The sequence below is a fragment of the Scleropages formosus genome, chromosome 20, assembly GCF_900964775.1.
Source record: "Scleropages formosus chromosome 20, fSclFor1.1, whole genome shotgun sequence".
In the NCBI taxonomy this organism is placed as follows: domain Eukaryota; kingdom Metazoa; phylum Chordata; class Actinopteri; order Osteoglossiformes; family Osteoglossidae; genus Scleropages; species Scleropages formosus.
Genome location: NC_041825.1, coordinates 25280102 through 25295924, shown reverse-complemented (window position 1 = coordinate 25295924; position 15823 = coordinate 25280102). Strand labels below are relative to the sequence as shown.

The following is a 15823-nucleotide window of genomic DNA, read 5'->3' as shown; positions in this document are numbered from 1 at the left end:
TACTTCCACGTTGGGTTTACAAATGATCAAATGTAACACTGATGTGACTGTTGAAACAAGGTGGTAGTGAAAATACTACCACGCAGATGCCCTGTCTGGAACCAGACTATCTGTGGAGGAGGGTCTTCAAGCACTAACCTTGACAGAGAAGGAAATTGGCGTGGTGGAGATGGTGGTGGGGGCCAGAGAGGCTCTTGGTGAAGCTGAAGAGCTCCAGTGAGCAAGCCTTGTCCCTACCCTGGCAGATATTATGAAGCAAAAAAAATGAAGATCCTACACCAAAACAAAAAAAGGATAAAAAGTCATGGGAGGGAGGCTGCGGCATCTGAGGGGGACCTTTTTCCAGGCAGGTTCCCTTCAGACGGAGACCAAGAGTGACCCTTCTCCCTGGAGGAAATGGATACCGCGTGGGCCCTGTGGAGTTCCCCGTCGTCATCTCTGAGTTGGGGGTTGTCGCATGAAGGGCGATACCGAACTAGGAGGCATACTTGCCAGATGGGGACTCTGGGGGGGGGGGGGGGGGGGGGGAGCGAGGGCGGTGTCCTCTTGGGGAGGAGATTTTTATGGACTAAATAATGGTCAGGTTTTAGTGTTTTACTCTTTCAATGTCATGTTCACAAGCAGGTAACAGACCCAAATACAGGTGCACCAGTTATTTTGTTGATGAACTGTTTCTTTCTGCCTGTCCCTTATTAAACAACAAGCAGGGGTCACCCCTGAGCTAACATTGAAGCAGGAGGGAGAATCTGAAGCCGATTCAGAAATTCAGAAAGCCGTACAGAAAACTAGGCCAAAGGTCAGGACATGGGGAAATCAGAGAGGAGGGCACAGGGAACAGGAACACAGGAGAGATCGCGGGAGAACACAGGCATGGATGCGTTTGCTTGACAAGGTTCCGCGATCTGGGCAGTCTGATGCTGTCCTTTAATGCCTCGTCTCCCTGATCCGCCACAGGTGCATCTGAAAGTACCCCCCCCCCGTACGAGCGGCACCGGCCTCTCTATAGACCCTGGGGGGGGATGTTCCCGGGGTCTGTCCCTGTGGAAATCAGAGATAAGGACAGGATCCAATACATCTCTCCCAATCAACCAGATATTGCAATTCCCCCTCCTGTGGTGGGAGTCAAGAGTTCCCAGACCGCATATGCATATCAACACTAGACCTTTTGTGTGCTTACTTGTACCTGAAATAACATACACCTGGCCATGGAACAGCTGAGCAGCCAATTGTGCAATGTCATGACCCATAAGGACAATACACTAGCATTCTTGTGTGATTTCCTTGCGAACCTTAGGTCCTCACCTGTTTTGCTCCATAGGAGTTTATGTTCCAGTCCTGAGTGCCTGTCCTGTTTATGCTTACCTTTTGTGCTCCTGTCCAGGTCCAGTGTTCCAGTCCAGTATTTCATCACATCTCCATATTCAAGACCCACTCAGAGCTGGGTTTTGCTTTTCACCTTTGTGCAAATACACTAGCTCTATGAAGTTGGCCCCCCTACAAACAGCAAAATGAAGAAAACTTTATGATTTGAGGGGGATGTGGTGGTGCAGTGGGTTTGGCCTGTGTCTGCTCTCTGGTGGGTCTGGGGTTTGAGTCCTGCTTGGGGTGCCTTACCATGGACTGGCATCCCGTTCTGGGTGTGTCCCCTCGCGCCCTGGGTTAGGCTCTGGCTCGCCGCAACCCCACTCAGGACAAGCAGTTTCAGTCAACGTGTATGTGTCTTATTTATTAGTGCGACATTTGTGCCGTAAAAATTAGAACTTGTGCTGTTACAGCTTCTGAGATATCTAATATTTATTTTTTTCAGAAGAAGTGACATTACTCCAGCCCTCCTTACAACACCGCAGAAACTCAAATTCGGGCTCATTCGTTGGTGCTACATTTGTACTAATTTGTTTTTATGGAGGTAAAACACTCCTTTTACCTGTCCCACTTCACTCATGCTGTGGTCAAACACGATGGAAAAACTGCTGCTGTTCAATGAACAGTATTGATTCACCCAGGTCAACACAATGAGTGGGAAAAACCAAACACTAGAATTTTTTTTTCCCCCCCCTTCCTTTTTAAAATGAACAACAATTCAAAATATGTAGAAATTCACTGCAATGTTTCCAGAGTCCTGTATACACAACACATGTGTTGTTCTATGAAACAATGCCAACTTAACAGAAACCATGAAGAAATAAATATGTGCTGGAAAACTGAAAAATAAGAGAGATACACAGGACAAGATGTTATACCCCATGCATACGTTACAACGGCTGTACACAAAGACCCAGTCCAACCAACAACATGAAGCCACAGAGAACGCCATCCAGCGTAGCCAACATACATCTCTATGACCAGAGACCAAGAAGCTTAACTACCTTCTTCAACCCACCCACCAAACCAACATGAGAATTTCATTCAGGTTGTCAAGTGGGCACCTCCCTTCATCTGAATTTTGTTGAATTAGGCCCATGACATCTCCAGAAGACTCAACAGTACAGTCTGGCATCCCAGACTCATGCCCCTCCGCACACATTAGATGCCCTTCACCCTCAACAAATACTGCTCCTCCGCTAACTAAACAACCAGTTAAAACACAGCTCCATACATGCCTTGTAGACACTGCACCTTTACCTCCATACCTGCCAGCAAAAACTGCAATTACAACATTCCACCAACTTAAATTACCCTAATTAAAAGTCACACCTCCTTAATCATTGCCAGCTGTTCCCTTTACTACATTTATTTATTCAGCAGACACTTTTCTCCAAAGTGATTTCCAATGAACTTTATGTGGTGTTATCAGCCCACACACCTTATTCATCAAGGTGACTTACACTGGGTCACTCATCCACACGTCAGTAGAACACACTCTCTCTGTCACTCACACACTATGGGGGAAACCTGAACAGGATGTCTGTGGAATATGAGAGGAAATTGGAGCACCAGGAAGAAACCTACACAGACACAGGGAGAACATGCAAGCTCTGCACAGACTGAGCAAGGATCAAACCCACATCCTCTCCCACCACCCAGGCGCTGCAAAACAGCAGCACTACTCGCTGTGCCGCCATGCTACCCCCTGCCACTAGTTTTCTATCATTACACACCTCCATCCAACCTTTCAACCATAACCACTGACTTGCCTTCTCTGCTTCCTCAGATGGCCTCTAATATCAAATTATCCCAACAATGGTGTAGCTGATTTAGCCACAAACTCTCTAACACCTACTTCCACTGGTCTCCCATGAGCCCACCATCCACAGTTTCTTGCCTCTGCCACCAGATTTGCATACTTTAACAGTTTCTGTTCGTAAGCTTCCCCAATAGCATCCTTGAACGGCACTGTTAATTCTACAAAGTACACAACCCGCTCACACTCCAAACATAACACCATGTCTGGACACAATGAAATAACCGCAATTACCTGCGGAACCTGGAGCTGCTTACCCACATCAGCCAGCAGCTTCCAGTCCTGCGTGTTACCTCACCTACCAGGGCACATGTGCCCTTGCATAGTGCTACTCTCTTCTGCCCACACAAAACCAATTGTTTTAGCCATACTGCAAACAGGCATGGAATTCACCACCTGCTACTTGCTCTCAAAAACACCTGCAAAACATCTTAGCACTTGATTATGGCACCAAATATAGCTCTCCTGCCCCAAACTAACTCACAAACAAAATGTGCCTCAGTGTTGCCACACTATTACACAACTTACAAGAACCACCAACATCTGCCTACTGCTTAACATTCTGTGGCGTTGGTATCATGTCAAAAGTTGCTCTAATAATGAACTTAAGGCAACTTGTCTCCATAGCCCATACATTTTGCTAGCATAATTTCCTCTTCTCCACACCTTCCCAGTTCACCCACTGACCCTGCTTAACTAATGCGACTGCCTTTGCATGGCTTTCCTCCTCTTCCTGTCCTCGGACCTGCTCAATGACCAGCTGCCGTTTGTCTGCCTCTGGGGCAGCACTTCACAACCGCCGCATACAGTCAGAGCCAAACCCTGCCTTACCTCTCTGCATGTGTCCAACCATGTCTGGCAACATCAAGTTCAAGTTGTGTTTATTTTGCATTCCTCTATATAGCTTGTATACAGTGGAACGAAATGTCATTTCTCTGGATACCATGGTGCAACACAGAACAGAAGTACAAGACAGCAAATAAATACACAGGACAGGAAGTGGATGCGGACATGGGCTGTGAACTGTAGGCAGTTTGTAGTGTATGGTGTCAGGCTGGGTTAGCTGTTTAACTGTGCCAGGTGAGGTTTGGGAAGCGGCAGGGTGTTGAGTAATCTTACTGCCTCAGGGAAGAAACTGTGGCACGGATGCTCCTGTACCTTCTGCCAGATGGCGAAAGGGCGAAGAGTCCATGAGAGGGGTGAGAGGGGTCATCCACAATGCTGGTGGCTTTGTGGATGCAGTGTCTCTGCAGAAGGTGGTGAGGATGCGAGGGGGGAACCCGAAGTTCCCACTGCATGCTACCATGCCGCCATCTTGCAGAGCATTCAGTGGCCCTTTTGAACTTTGGACTGCGTTTCTGGGATTCCACCCCCTGCTTGTCCTTACTGACGGTACTTGACAACCTTATCGGTTGACTCTGCTAGAGTCAGCTACAGGCCCACCTTCACGCACTTTTACTCTTCCACCAAACTTGTGACTGACAGCTCCAACATGCCCTTACTATATAACGCTACACTACTTAAACAGTGTGGCATTCCCAGCCACCTTCTTACTGCCATACTAATAGTAGGTAACTGTCAGATTTAATGTGCTTTGTGTTGGTAAGAGAATATCTGTAAAATTATGAGAATCTAAGATTTTTACATCTTAATTCTTTATTTATGTTTTCCACGCTTTAGGAGGGATGGAGTATTGGTGGCATGGTTGGTTTGTGTCCAGCCCCCTTAATTTTTGCACAAGGGTTTTTGAACATCTTTCATTGTGTATTATTGTATGTGTTAGAGATTATACAATATTCTAAATTGGTATAATCTGTGCACTTTTATATAATACTGCTGTTAGTACTCTTGAGGAAGGTACTTACCCTAAATTGCTCCAGTAAAATTACCCAGCTATATAAATGGGTAAATAGTTGTAGGTATTAACATTGTAAGTTGCTTTAGGAGAGAGGTGTCAGCTAAACAAATAAATGTAAGGCAACCTGACAATTGAATCCCCAAGTATGTGTTCTGTGATATATATTTTGATGTAATATAATATGTGTTTTAGAACAACTGAAATCCCCAAATATGTAACTATGATATAAGTTTCCCACAAGTTAATTTGTAGATTTAATATACAACAATTAATGAGTTCTTTCAAAAAACTTATTTTATTGAGTCAGCACACTTAGAATGTTCATTGAACATTTAGTTTTATGTTGCATCAGTTACTACCTACATATCAAGTAATTCAGAGTAACTTATCCCAATTCAAGAAAGCTACATATAATACTGAATCAGCTGACTGAATCAATTACTGAATCAATTGACTTACTGCTTGGGGATCACACATTTTTAAATATAGTTTTAATCAGCAATTTTTTAGTTTCTTTGTTTCTGACTCTGTGTGTTTTGTGTGTTTGTTTATGTCTGTGGGTGTGTTTGTCAGCTATGTAATTCAGTAATGTCCCAGATGAAGCTTAAGGGTACATCTTTCATCCTTTCCTGGAAGGCCTTGTCAAACCGCTCATTCAGAGACACTGTTAAGTAGTTTTTCCAGTCCCCGATGGTGCCTAAATTAAAAAAAAACATAAAATTCATCTTGTGAACTTTGTGACTTCACATAAGCTACAGAAAAATATGTATGTAGGTAAATAACACATTTTAGTTTGTATAGCTAATGTCGTATGTGGTAGGTGCTGCCAAGTTGAATTCAACTGATAGCAGTGTGGTTTTCATGATGAGTGAGGGTACCGAAGTGATTTTCCATTTCCTTCATCCTCTCATGGATTGACAATACATACAGAACTGGTAGGCACTGTAAGGTTTGCAGCTTTACAGCAGCACCGTAGTGCCATTTATTACCTATTGAAAGGCATTAAATATCACTGAAATGTTTTGTAAAGATTTATCTACAGATTTCCACTGACCTTTGCGGAGAAATTTCCCCTTGCCCTTGATATTTTCTGGCAGGAACTCATAGTTGGCTTTAGGGTCTGACTTCATGTTCTTAAAGGCAACTCTTTCCACCACTTTATCAATGGCTGCATCAGAAAAACTCTTCCCAAGAAACTCACTGATCTTCACAACAGCAGATCTCAAGTCCTGAAAAATAAGTAGGACATAAACACATCATTTTTTATTTTAAATTCCAGGTGGTGACTGGATGAGAACCTTTGTTTGCAAAAGCTTCACAGTTTCATACTTAAATACTCTTAAGGAAGTGAGCAATACTCATATTAGGATAAACAGACAGGCAAACTAGTGATAAATACATTGAAAAGATAAAGACATTGAACTTGAGAACTTGACAACATAGGCACTGTCTGCAACAACTGAAAAAGTACTGCAAGAGCTACTGGATGCCTCCAAAATTAATGAAATAAATTATAAAAATAGGAGAACTCACAGTTTTTGACATATTTATTGCAATAGAAGACTATAAGTTAACACTCAGCTACAATGTTATCATTAGTTATAAATTAATTTAAAAGTCTTTTTTAACCTAGAATGCGCAGGAGGCGTGGGCAGCCACTGGCACTTGGACCCCTAGAGGTTTTTTTCCTCTTTTAACTTTCACTTGGGAGATTTTTGTTAATTTCCTACATGGTCAATAGGCTTACTTATACAGTAGCTTTTTTAACCACATGGATACTGTATTACTGTAGTATAAAGTCAACTGTCTTATTTATTTCTTATGCTTTTGTTCAGTGCTCTTTAGAAATAAATTGAATTGAACTGAACTATAACATGGACTAATTTAAGCCATATCCTTCTTCAGTATATATGGAAAAATGTAAACATACAGGAAATTAGCAACATCATATGACTCAATCGATAGGGATTATCACATATCAATGGATGCAACTGAAGAGATGTCATATATAAAAACACCTCATTTGACAACAGACACCACAGAAAAAAAGACATGACTGAACAACACAACTGCACATTCAAAGATGACTCCATTTAAAAATAAGTGAGATGAGAAAACAGTTTCACACTTGACATATTAAGGCTTTGGTGGGTGGTAAAAATTATAATGTTAATTACAAAAACATAAAAGATACCAAGGAATTATCTTTACTAATTCAAAATATTATGCAAATATGCCTCTTTCTGAAGAAAGAATGTTGTGCCTTTCCTCACCTTAATCATCTCCTCGTAGCTAATGAACAGTATGTTGTACTTGTCACAGTTGTTGTACCATCCTCTGACATGGTCAAACCAGGAACCTCCAACCACTTGCAATACCATTCACAAAGAGATAATGTTCAGAATGATGCATATTTTCAAATAGAAATGATACTAGGATTGATTTGTTTCATATTAGCTTAAACCACCAAATAACACAATTAAAAATGTAAAGGTGGAAGCATAATCAGTAATACTCACTCCATCCACAGAGAAATTTCTCCAGTGTTTCTTCCATGTTTTTGTGTTGCTCTAGTGTTAGCAAGAACTTAGAGAAGTGATGATAGGAAACAAGGATATCCTTGGGATTCCTGACAACATAAATAACCTAGCCGAAACAAATACAAATCTGTAGTGATCAGAATTCTCAAATCCAGATTGCCTTAATTTTGTTCTTGAATTCATGGAGTTTGATACAGAATTATCAGAACAATCCAGGTTAGGTACTTGTCAAAATTTTTTCAAAAACAGGTCCTTTCTTGAGATATATGCCTCCTGCTGTAGTACTCTTGAGCAAGCTGCTTATCAGATATTGCTCCACTGCAACTTACCCAGCTTCATAAATAACTAAATGATTTCATACATATAAACACTGTAAAATATTGTGAATAGAAGCAACAGTTAATTAAACAAATGTACACCTTCTGTGTTCTTAACTGAAATGGTAAAAAATTCTGTTAAAAATCTGAGGACCATAACCAAAAGATGGAAGCCTCAGTGACATCATATCCTGAAAAACCTGTAAATGCAGAGAATGCTCTGCTCTCCATGTTGATGTGTTTGTTAGCTAGTAGATGCTTCAGGATGCAGGATCTGTTATAAACTGGGGTGTGAGTTATACGTCAACATTTCATTTAATGTTTGTCTTTATTTTCTTTTGCAGTGTGCTCATAAACACACAGATATAACTTATTACTGGAAGCCATCTGCTGACTGATGCAAGAATGCCTGGTTTAAAAAAAACACATACACACACTGTCTGAAACCACTTGTCCCAGGCAGGGTTGCGGCAAACCGGAGCCTACCCGGCAACACAGGGCGCAAGGCTGAAGGGGAGGGGACACAGCCTGGATGGGATGCCAGTACGCCGCAAGGCACCCCAAGAAAGACTCAAACCCCAGACCTGTCAGAGAGCGAGATCTGGCCAAGCCTGCTGCGCCACCATGCTCCTTTCAAAAGAACATGTGATAGTAATATGGTTCATATAATCTGCACTCATAGAAGTAGCCCCAGTTCTCATCCCCAATCCATGATGGGGATGAAGAACCCATCCCTCGACAATAACCGCTTGTCCCAAATGGGGTTGTGGCAAACCAGAATCTTACCCAGCCACACAGGGCGCAAAACCAAAGGGGGAGGGGACACACCCACAACGGGACACCAGTCCATCACTAGGCACCCCAAGTAGGGCTGGAGCCCCAGACCCGCCACACAGCAGGCACTAACTGAACCCGCCACGCCACCACGACCTCAAGTATGAAGAATACGAAAGTCTCAATCCATGATGACTCACTTTCGACTTCTTCTTATGCAGCCCCCTGGGGACCAGATGCTCCTGGAGGTGTGTGCAGAATAGCCTGGGTGACCGGCGCGTGTTGTAGTCCTGGCCCTTCTCCAGCACCTCCAGCCAAGGCATGCGTTTGCTTGTCTCCAGGTCCACATCCTCGGGGAAATCATCATTGTACAGCAGTGTTATAATGCGTTGGGTCCACACAGTGCCTAGAGGGGTTAGAAGAGGCTCTGACTAACAGTATATACAATTGATGTAAAAGAGTTCAAGAATGGCATTCAGTACCTCAACTGAGTCTAAGACCCACAGACTGAACAAGATACCACAAGTTCACTGAACAATTAAAATTTGTTAACACCAGGACAATTTATTTTGTGTCTGTTTTCTGAGGTCCATTTTGGTTTTACATCATGTATGAGTGCTGTTGAGTTGAATTCTACTCATATTGGCTACTTAAATGCTTTTTTTGTTAAGGGAGGGTATGGAACTGGTTTACCAGTGCCTTCTGCTGTACATATCTTTGGATTGCAAAGACATTGACAACATACCATCTCCGACAACACTCAGAGCTGGATATCAACCTGTGCCGGAACAAGCAAGTCAAGACACTGTGAGGCACCACTGTTACTTGCTGCAACAAACCATTAATGTATATTTTCTTAGTTTTTTGGAAATGGAATTTTCTTTATTATGCATATAAAGTACATATTCAGACCATGAAGCCAATATTTATTCATTGGTTTATTTATCAGAATTTATTTCTTGTTGGGGGGATGCAGTGGAGCAGTGGGTTGGACCACAGTCCTGCTGTCCGGTGGGTCTGGGGTTCGAGTCCCACTTGGGGTGCCTTGCGACGGACTGGCGTCCTGTCCTGGGTATGTCCCCTCCCCCTCCGGCCTTACGCCCTGTGTTACCGGGTTGGCTCCGGTTCCCCGTGACCCTGTATGGGACAAGCGGTTCTGAAAGTGTGTGTGTGTGTGTGTGTGTGTGTGTGTGTGTGTGTATTTCTTGTTGACAACATGTTTAGTCTTTGTCACTATACCACTCAGCAACCTTTGTACCCTAGTTTCCTCTCTGTATCACAGCAACTAGGCCATTGCCAACACTAGTAAATGTGCAAGACTGCTATGTTCAGAGTTCGAAACTCAGTAAACCTGTATCCCTTTTCTGAATTCTGCTGACTTCCATTCACTTACGTTAACCCTCTGCTTCAAATGGACCTCATGTCTAACCTCTCCATATGGCAGAACCTGAGGGGATTACACATGTAATACAGTGAAAGTTTTACATCTTCAAATTAAATACAAGTGGTGGCCATAAATGGTCTGAGCTGTAATCGAGTTATTCATTTATTGACGAAAATTTATTCCCTGAATATTTGACAAGTATTATATTACATATGAACACTAATTTCTAGATCTTAGCTCTTGTACAAAAAAAATGAATGTCAGCAGGTTATCTTGAGCTACCATGAGAACCTTGAACCAGAATTATAGTGCGTTCTATTTGTGAAATTTTTGCATAAACGTCAGTTGTTACTATTATTTTATTTGCAGATTTATCAGTTTGCTTTGCTTGCACAAGAAATTCTTAATTGAATTTCACTTGCATGTTGCACTTGTACTTCATCAGTATTTTAAAGATTTCTGTTTTTCAGGAAAGTGTTAATGTTATTGTATAGCTGTTTTTAATCTGTATATCAAAATTGTGCACGCTAAACCCTTAACACATACTATCATATACTAAGTAATCATTGTAGCTTTTATCTGTACAAACCTGGCTATATGATTAATCTTCAGTTGAGCAACTGTTGTAGTCAGAGTGCTGTGCTCAGCAGGACCAACTGTTCATTTTTACTAGGGTTGTTGCTTAATGTGTTTCACACTGTGAGATTAGTGTGTTGTTGAGCTGCTTTTCATGTGTTATTCACTTTATTCCTATTGAGACAACTAATGGGGCCATATGTTTAAATATAGAGTCACCACTGATTAAAAGTCAAATACAATGAAATTCTTGTGCTTCACTTCAATGTTAAAACCAATATTTGTCTTTATAGGAGAAAAAACATCCAAAACTATAAAATTCTTTATTATGCCAACTTCTTTGGCTTAATATGACATTTTATGTACTGCACTAGGTGACTATCATGACAGTCAGCAATAACCATAAAAACCTAAAGAAAAGATACGGCAGTACTTTGTAATATGTAAATTCACCATGTATAAATTGTTGACTGAGATGAAGTGTTAAAGTTATTGTATAGCTGTTTTTAATCTGTATATCAAAATTATGCAGACTAAAACCTTAACACACACACACACACACACACACACACACACACACACACACCTTTTCAGAACCGCTTGTCCCATATGGGGTGGCAGGGAACCGGAGCCTACCCGGCAACACAGGCGTAAGGCCAGAGGGGGAGGGGACACACCCAGGACGGGACGCCAGTCCATCGCAAGGCACCCCAAGCGGGACTCGAACCCCAGACCCACCGGAAAGCAGGACCTGGTCCAACCCACTGCGCCACCACACCCCCCAAAACCTTAACACATATACTATAATACTTATACAAACTAAGCACTTCCAATATATCACACTAAGGGCACGTGCACTCAGTACATCAAGTCCTTGAACATGCGTTTAAAAATGAAATCACTACACACACACACACACACACACACATTTTCAGAACCGCTTGTCCCATACGGGGTCACGGGGAACCGGAGCCTACCCGGCAACACAGGGCGTAAGGCCGGAGGGGGAAGGGGACACACCCAGGACGGGACGCCAGTCCGCCACAAGGCACCCCAAGCGGGACTCGAACCCCAGACCCACCGGAGAGCAGGACTGCGGTCCAACCCACTGCGCCACCGCACCCCCCGAAATCACTACATGTATCACTAATTTAAAAATCAGCAATTTAAAAATGCAAAATAAATTCTTATTCTTCCAAGTTTCAATACACTTAATGTACATTTAGCTATTAATGTGTAAATCAAAAGTATACTGTACATGCTGTATACTATTAACATACTGTATACCATACTTCATATGCATACTGAACTAGTTTCTTCAGCAAAACCTATCACAATATAGCACCCTTAGGGCATGATTTACTAGGATTTTGTATGTGTTTAATTTCTGTATCTGAAAGTGAGATAATTACACTTATAGGAGTGGAGACAGGTCATCATACAACAAAGCCAGAAACATGCTGACTAAAGAGATCAAAACTGCTAAACGACGCTATTCTGAGAAGCTGAAACAAACATTCTCAGCTAACAATCCGGCATCAGCGTGGAGAGGCCTGCAAGTCCTCACCAACTTCAAAGCATGATCCCCTCACTCAGATAACACCCAACAATTAGCTGAAGACCTGAACATTTTCTATCGCAGGTTTGAGGGGCCCATTAACCAGCCATCAACACCTCTCCCCCTGTCTCTACCCAGCCACCATTCTTCCCATCCAACTTTGACAATCAGTGAAGACGATGTAAGCTGTCTGTTCAATAGATTAAAGACAAGGAAGGCTCCCAGCCCTGATCAGGCATCTCCGTCCTGCCTGAAAATCTGTGCGAGCTAGCTAGCCTTCATCTTTACACAGATCTTCAATAGATCGTTGGAACTAAGCATGGTCCCATCGTGCTTCAAGCGCTCCACCATAATACCTGTTCCCAAAAACCTACATCTTGGGACTGAATGACTTCAGACCAGTGGCTCTTACCTCTGTAGCAATGAAGTGCTTTGAGAGGCTGGAGCACCTTGACTCAACAAATACATATGCAAGAATCCTCTTTGTGGACTTCAGTTCGGCCTTTAATACAATCATTCCAGGCATCCTTCACTACAAACTCAATCAGCTCTCTATGCCAACATCCATCTGCAACTGGATCACAAGCTTCCTCACCAACAGAGAGCAGCAGGTGAAGCTGGGGATATTCACATCTAGCACTCACACACTCAGCACTGGTGCCCCCCAGCGATGTGTGCTCTCCCCTCTGCTCTTTTCAATATACACAAACGACCTCACCTCCGCGGACTCATCAGTTAAAATCCTGAAATTCGCTGATGACATTACAGTCATAGGACTCATTAAGGACTGCGATGAGTCTGCATGCAGACGGGAGGTGGACTGGCTTTCTTTGTGGCGCAGACACAACAACCTGGAACTTAATACCAGTAAGACAGTGGAGATGACAGTTGACTTTAAGAAAGTACCTTCTCCTCTGCCACCACTCACTATCAAAGGTTATACCTTGTCCAGCACTGATTCCTTCAAGTTCCTTGGCACTACCATTTGCAAAGACTTGAAGTGGGAGAAGAACATCACTACCATAACAAAGAAAGTCCAGCAGAGGATGTACTTTCTCCGCCAACTAAGGAAGCACAACCTGCCGAAGGAACTGCTGTGTCAGTTTTACAGGACCACCATCGAATCCATACTGTGTTCATCAATCACTGTCTGGTTCGGCTCTGCCACCCAATTGGACAAGCGCTGCCTTCACAGACTGGTTAAGTCAGCAGAGCACATCACCGGGACCAACCTGCCTTTTCTCCAGGACCTGTACATGTCCCATGTCAGGAAACAGACTGAGAAAATTGTAGGGAACCCCTTACACCCCGCTCACTGTCTGTTTACCCTACTTCCCTCGGGCAGGCGATACAGACTAATCAAAACAAGAACTACCAGACACCAAAACAGCTTTTTCCTAGCAGCCATAAAGATTCTAAATACCCTCCTATAACCTCAGTCATCATTGGACTTTTTACTACTATTGTACCCTACCTGTTCAGCATTACACCCACGTGCAGTATGTTCTTACATTTTTTTGTGCAATATCATGTGCAATGTTTCTTATATCTTTGAGTAACATCATATCCATGTGCAATATATTCTCCAAATAACTGACAATCACTGCACTATAATCTCCCTTTATGATACAGGCCTACGCGTACTTTTCCTATGCTTGGTCATTTAGTTGTATTACGTCTGTATGATTTTATGTTGTGTCTGCATTATACTATGTTCTTGTCTGCTGCATTATTGGTAATCATGTTTCTATTAGTCTATGTCTAGTTCAGTATGTGCTTATGTAGTCTGTATGTGTGAATGTGCAATGTAGGTTTGTTCTAAACCAGAAACAAATTCCTTGTATACTCAGGTATACTTTGCCAATAAAGCTGATTCTGATTCAGATATCTTAAAACTATAAAAGAAATGTCGAATATTTGTTTTTGATTTGTAATTCTTACTCTTAAAAAAGTGCAACTTTTGCAAATTCAGATTGGTCCTTGTGTGAACTTCTTTCTCATAAGGAGTTATTTTTAGTAAATTAGGTAAAATATTTCAGAAGACAACCAAGAAAATTTAAGCAGTCTCACCAGATTTTGGAAAAGTCACAACAAACACATCACTGTCCCTGATCTCAAAGTGCTCCAAGCTGTCAAGGTACTCCTTAGTGACTTCATGGCTATTAAGAAGGGGTAAAACCATCCCTTTGTAAGTGAACATTTTGTCGCTGAGAGCCTTGTACTCCTGCTGAGCCATTTATTATATGTCATAGAGCAGCCAAAGAAAAATGGTCTGTAAACACAAATGCATGTATACGTGAGGGCTGTAAATCATTATAGAGACACGCCTTGCTCTGGACCCAGTTACACTGCTGCAGTCACGCAAAGTTATATTTGTGTAACCTATGGAGAAAGTTCACTTGACTGTTGGCTCAACACCATGGTTTGAGAGAACACCAGCCTTGGGTCATTGCCCTCCTCTTATTCACCATAGTTTCTTCTCAGTGAATTTGAACATACAACAATCAGCTGTTAAGTGCGATATAGAGGAAAGGTTTTATGTTTTAAAATTTAAATTTTTCTCATACGACGTCGATAGGGTTGAGCTTCACTTGTGTTTTACAAAGCCTGGGAACTTGTAATAATCGTATTCCATGTGGAAAACTGTTTCTCTCCTGCTCATCTCCAAAAAAACTGACTTGAGTAAAACAGTGATATATGTAAAGGTAGCTGAGGAATTCTAGAGGAACAGTACATGTTTTATATGTCTTTTCAGCAACCCAACTCTAACATTAGCCAATAACTCCTGCCAAAATTCAAAACATGCACACTCTTTCCTTTTAGCTTCATTTTGACTTTTGATTTACGTAATACCACACCCTCCGTATTCACCAAAACTTGCCTTATTACCCTGGGGATTCCGGTTTGCTGTGCTGGTATACTGTATGTATATAGTGTTAAATGTTTTACTTTTGCTGACTTTTCACACTAATATTTTTTGTGTTACTCTTGGAGATGTATGCCACTTTGGAGAAAAGCATCTACTAGATGAATAAATGCAAATGATGAGCAACTGCTGAAAACTAACTTAAAATTTACAATGAGCAAAGAGATAATTGCACTGAGCTTGTTTGTCCATTAATAGCTAAGATACACATTAACACTAACTTTTCCACAATCAATATAAAGTGGTTGCTCACACAACACAAAGAGCCAGCCAGACACATCAGTAAGACATAGGGACAACTTATTTCACCCTGTGAAAAGGAAATGAAGATCATCAGCTTCATCAGGCACTTTGAATTTTTTAATAATAGTAATTTTCTGAAAACTTTGTCTGCAGTGTAATTCTGTGATGTTCCAAACAAAGCTTGAGGGAATGTCTTTCATCTTTTCCTCAAAGGCCTTGTTAAACCTCTCATTCTGGGACACTTAAATAGTTCTTCCAATCACCAACAGTGCCTAAATTAAAAAACACACACATATATACAAAGAAATAAAACATGTAATATGTATAGCTGAAACTATTAAAAAAGCAGTAACACTACTTGTAACTACAATGTTAAATCATTGAATATCCCTGAAGTGGTTTTTAGTGATTTAACTGCAGATTTCCACTGGCCTTTGAGGAGAAATTTCCTCTCACCCTTGATATT

The 15823-nt window shown here is 41.9% G+C and overlaps 1 protein-coding gene across 1 annotated transcript; it reads right to left on the bottom strand.

Moving 5' to 3' along the window:
* Positions 1-5347: 5347 nt before the first annotated feature.
* Positions 5348-14445, bottom strand: LOC108927496 (amine sulfotransferase-like). Its single transcript, XM_018740833.2, has 6 exons — positions 14259-14445; positions 8871-9076; positions 7559-7685; positions 7313-7407; positions 6094-6268; positions 5348-5736 (listed from the first exon to the last, which is right to left on the bottom strand). Exons 1-6 carry the CDS (start codon positions 14422-14424, stop codon positions 5609-5611), a joined length of 897 nt encoding a protein of 298 aa, XP_018596349.2. The 5' UTR covers positions 14425-14445; the 3' UTR covers positions 5348-5608.
* Positions 14446-15823: the final 1378 nt, after the last annotated feature.

Excerpts from the sequence above, each read along its gene's own strand:
- LOC108927496 (XM_018740833.2), bottom strand. The coding sequence starts at position 14,424 with ATGGCTCAGCAGGAGTACAAGGCTCTCAGCGACAAAATGTTCACTTAC. Across the intron at positions 7,686-8,870 it reads TGCATAAGAAGAAGTCGAAA|GTTATTTATGTTGTCAGGAA; the intron begins GTGAGTCATCAT and ends TGTTTCGGCTAG. Across the intron at positions 6,269-7,312 it reads GCTACGAGGAGATGATTAAG|GACTTGAGATCTGCTGTTGT; the intron begins GTGAGGAAAGGC and ends CTTATTTTTCAG.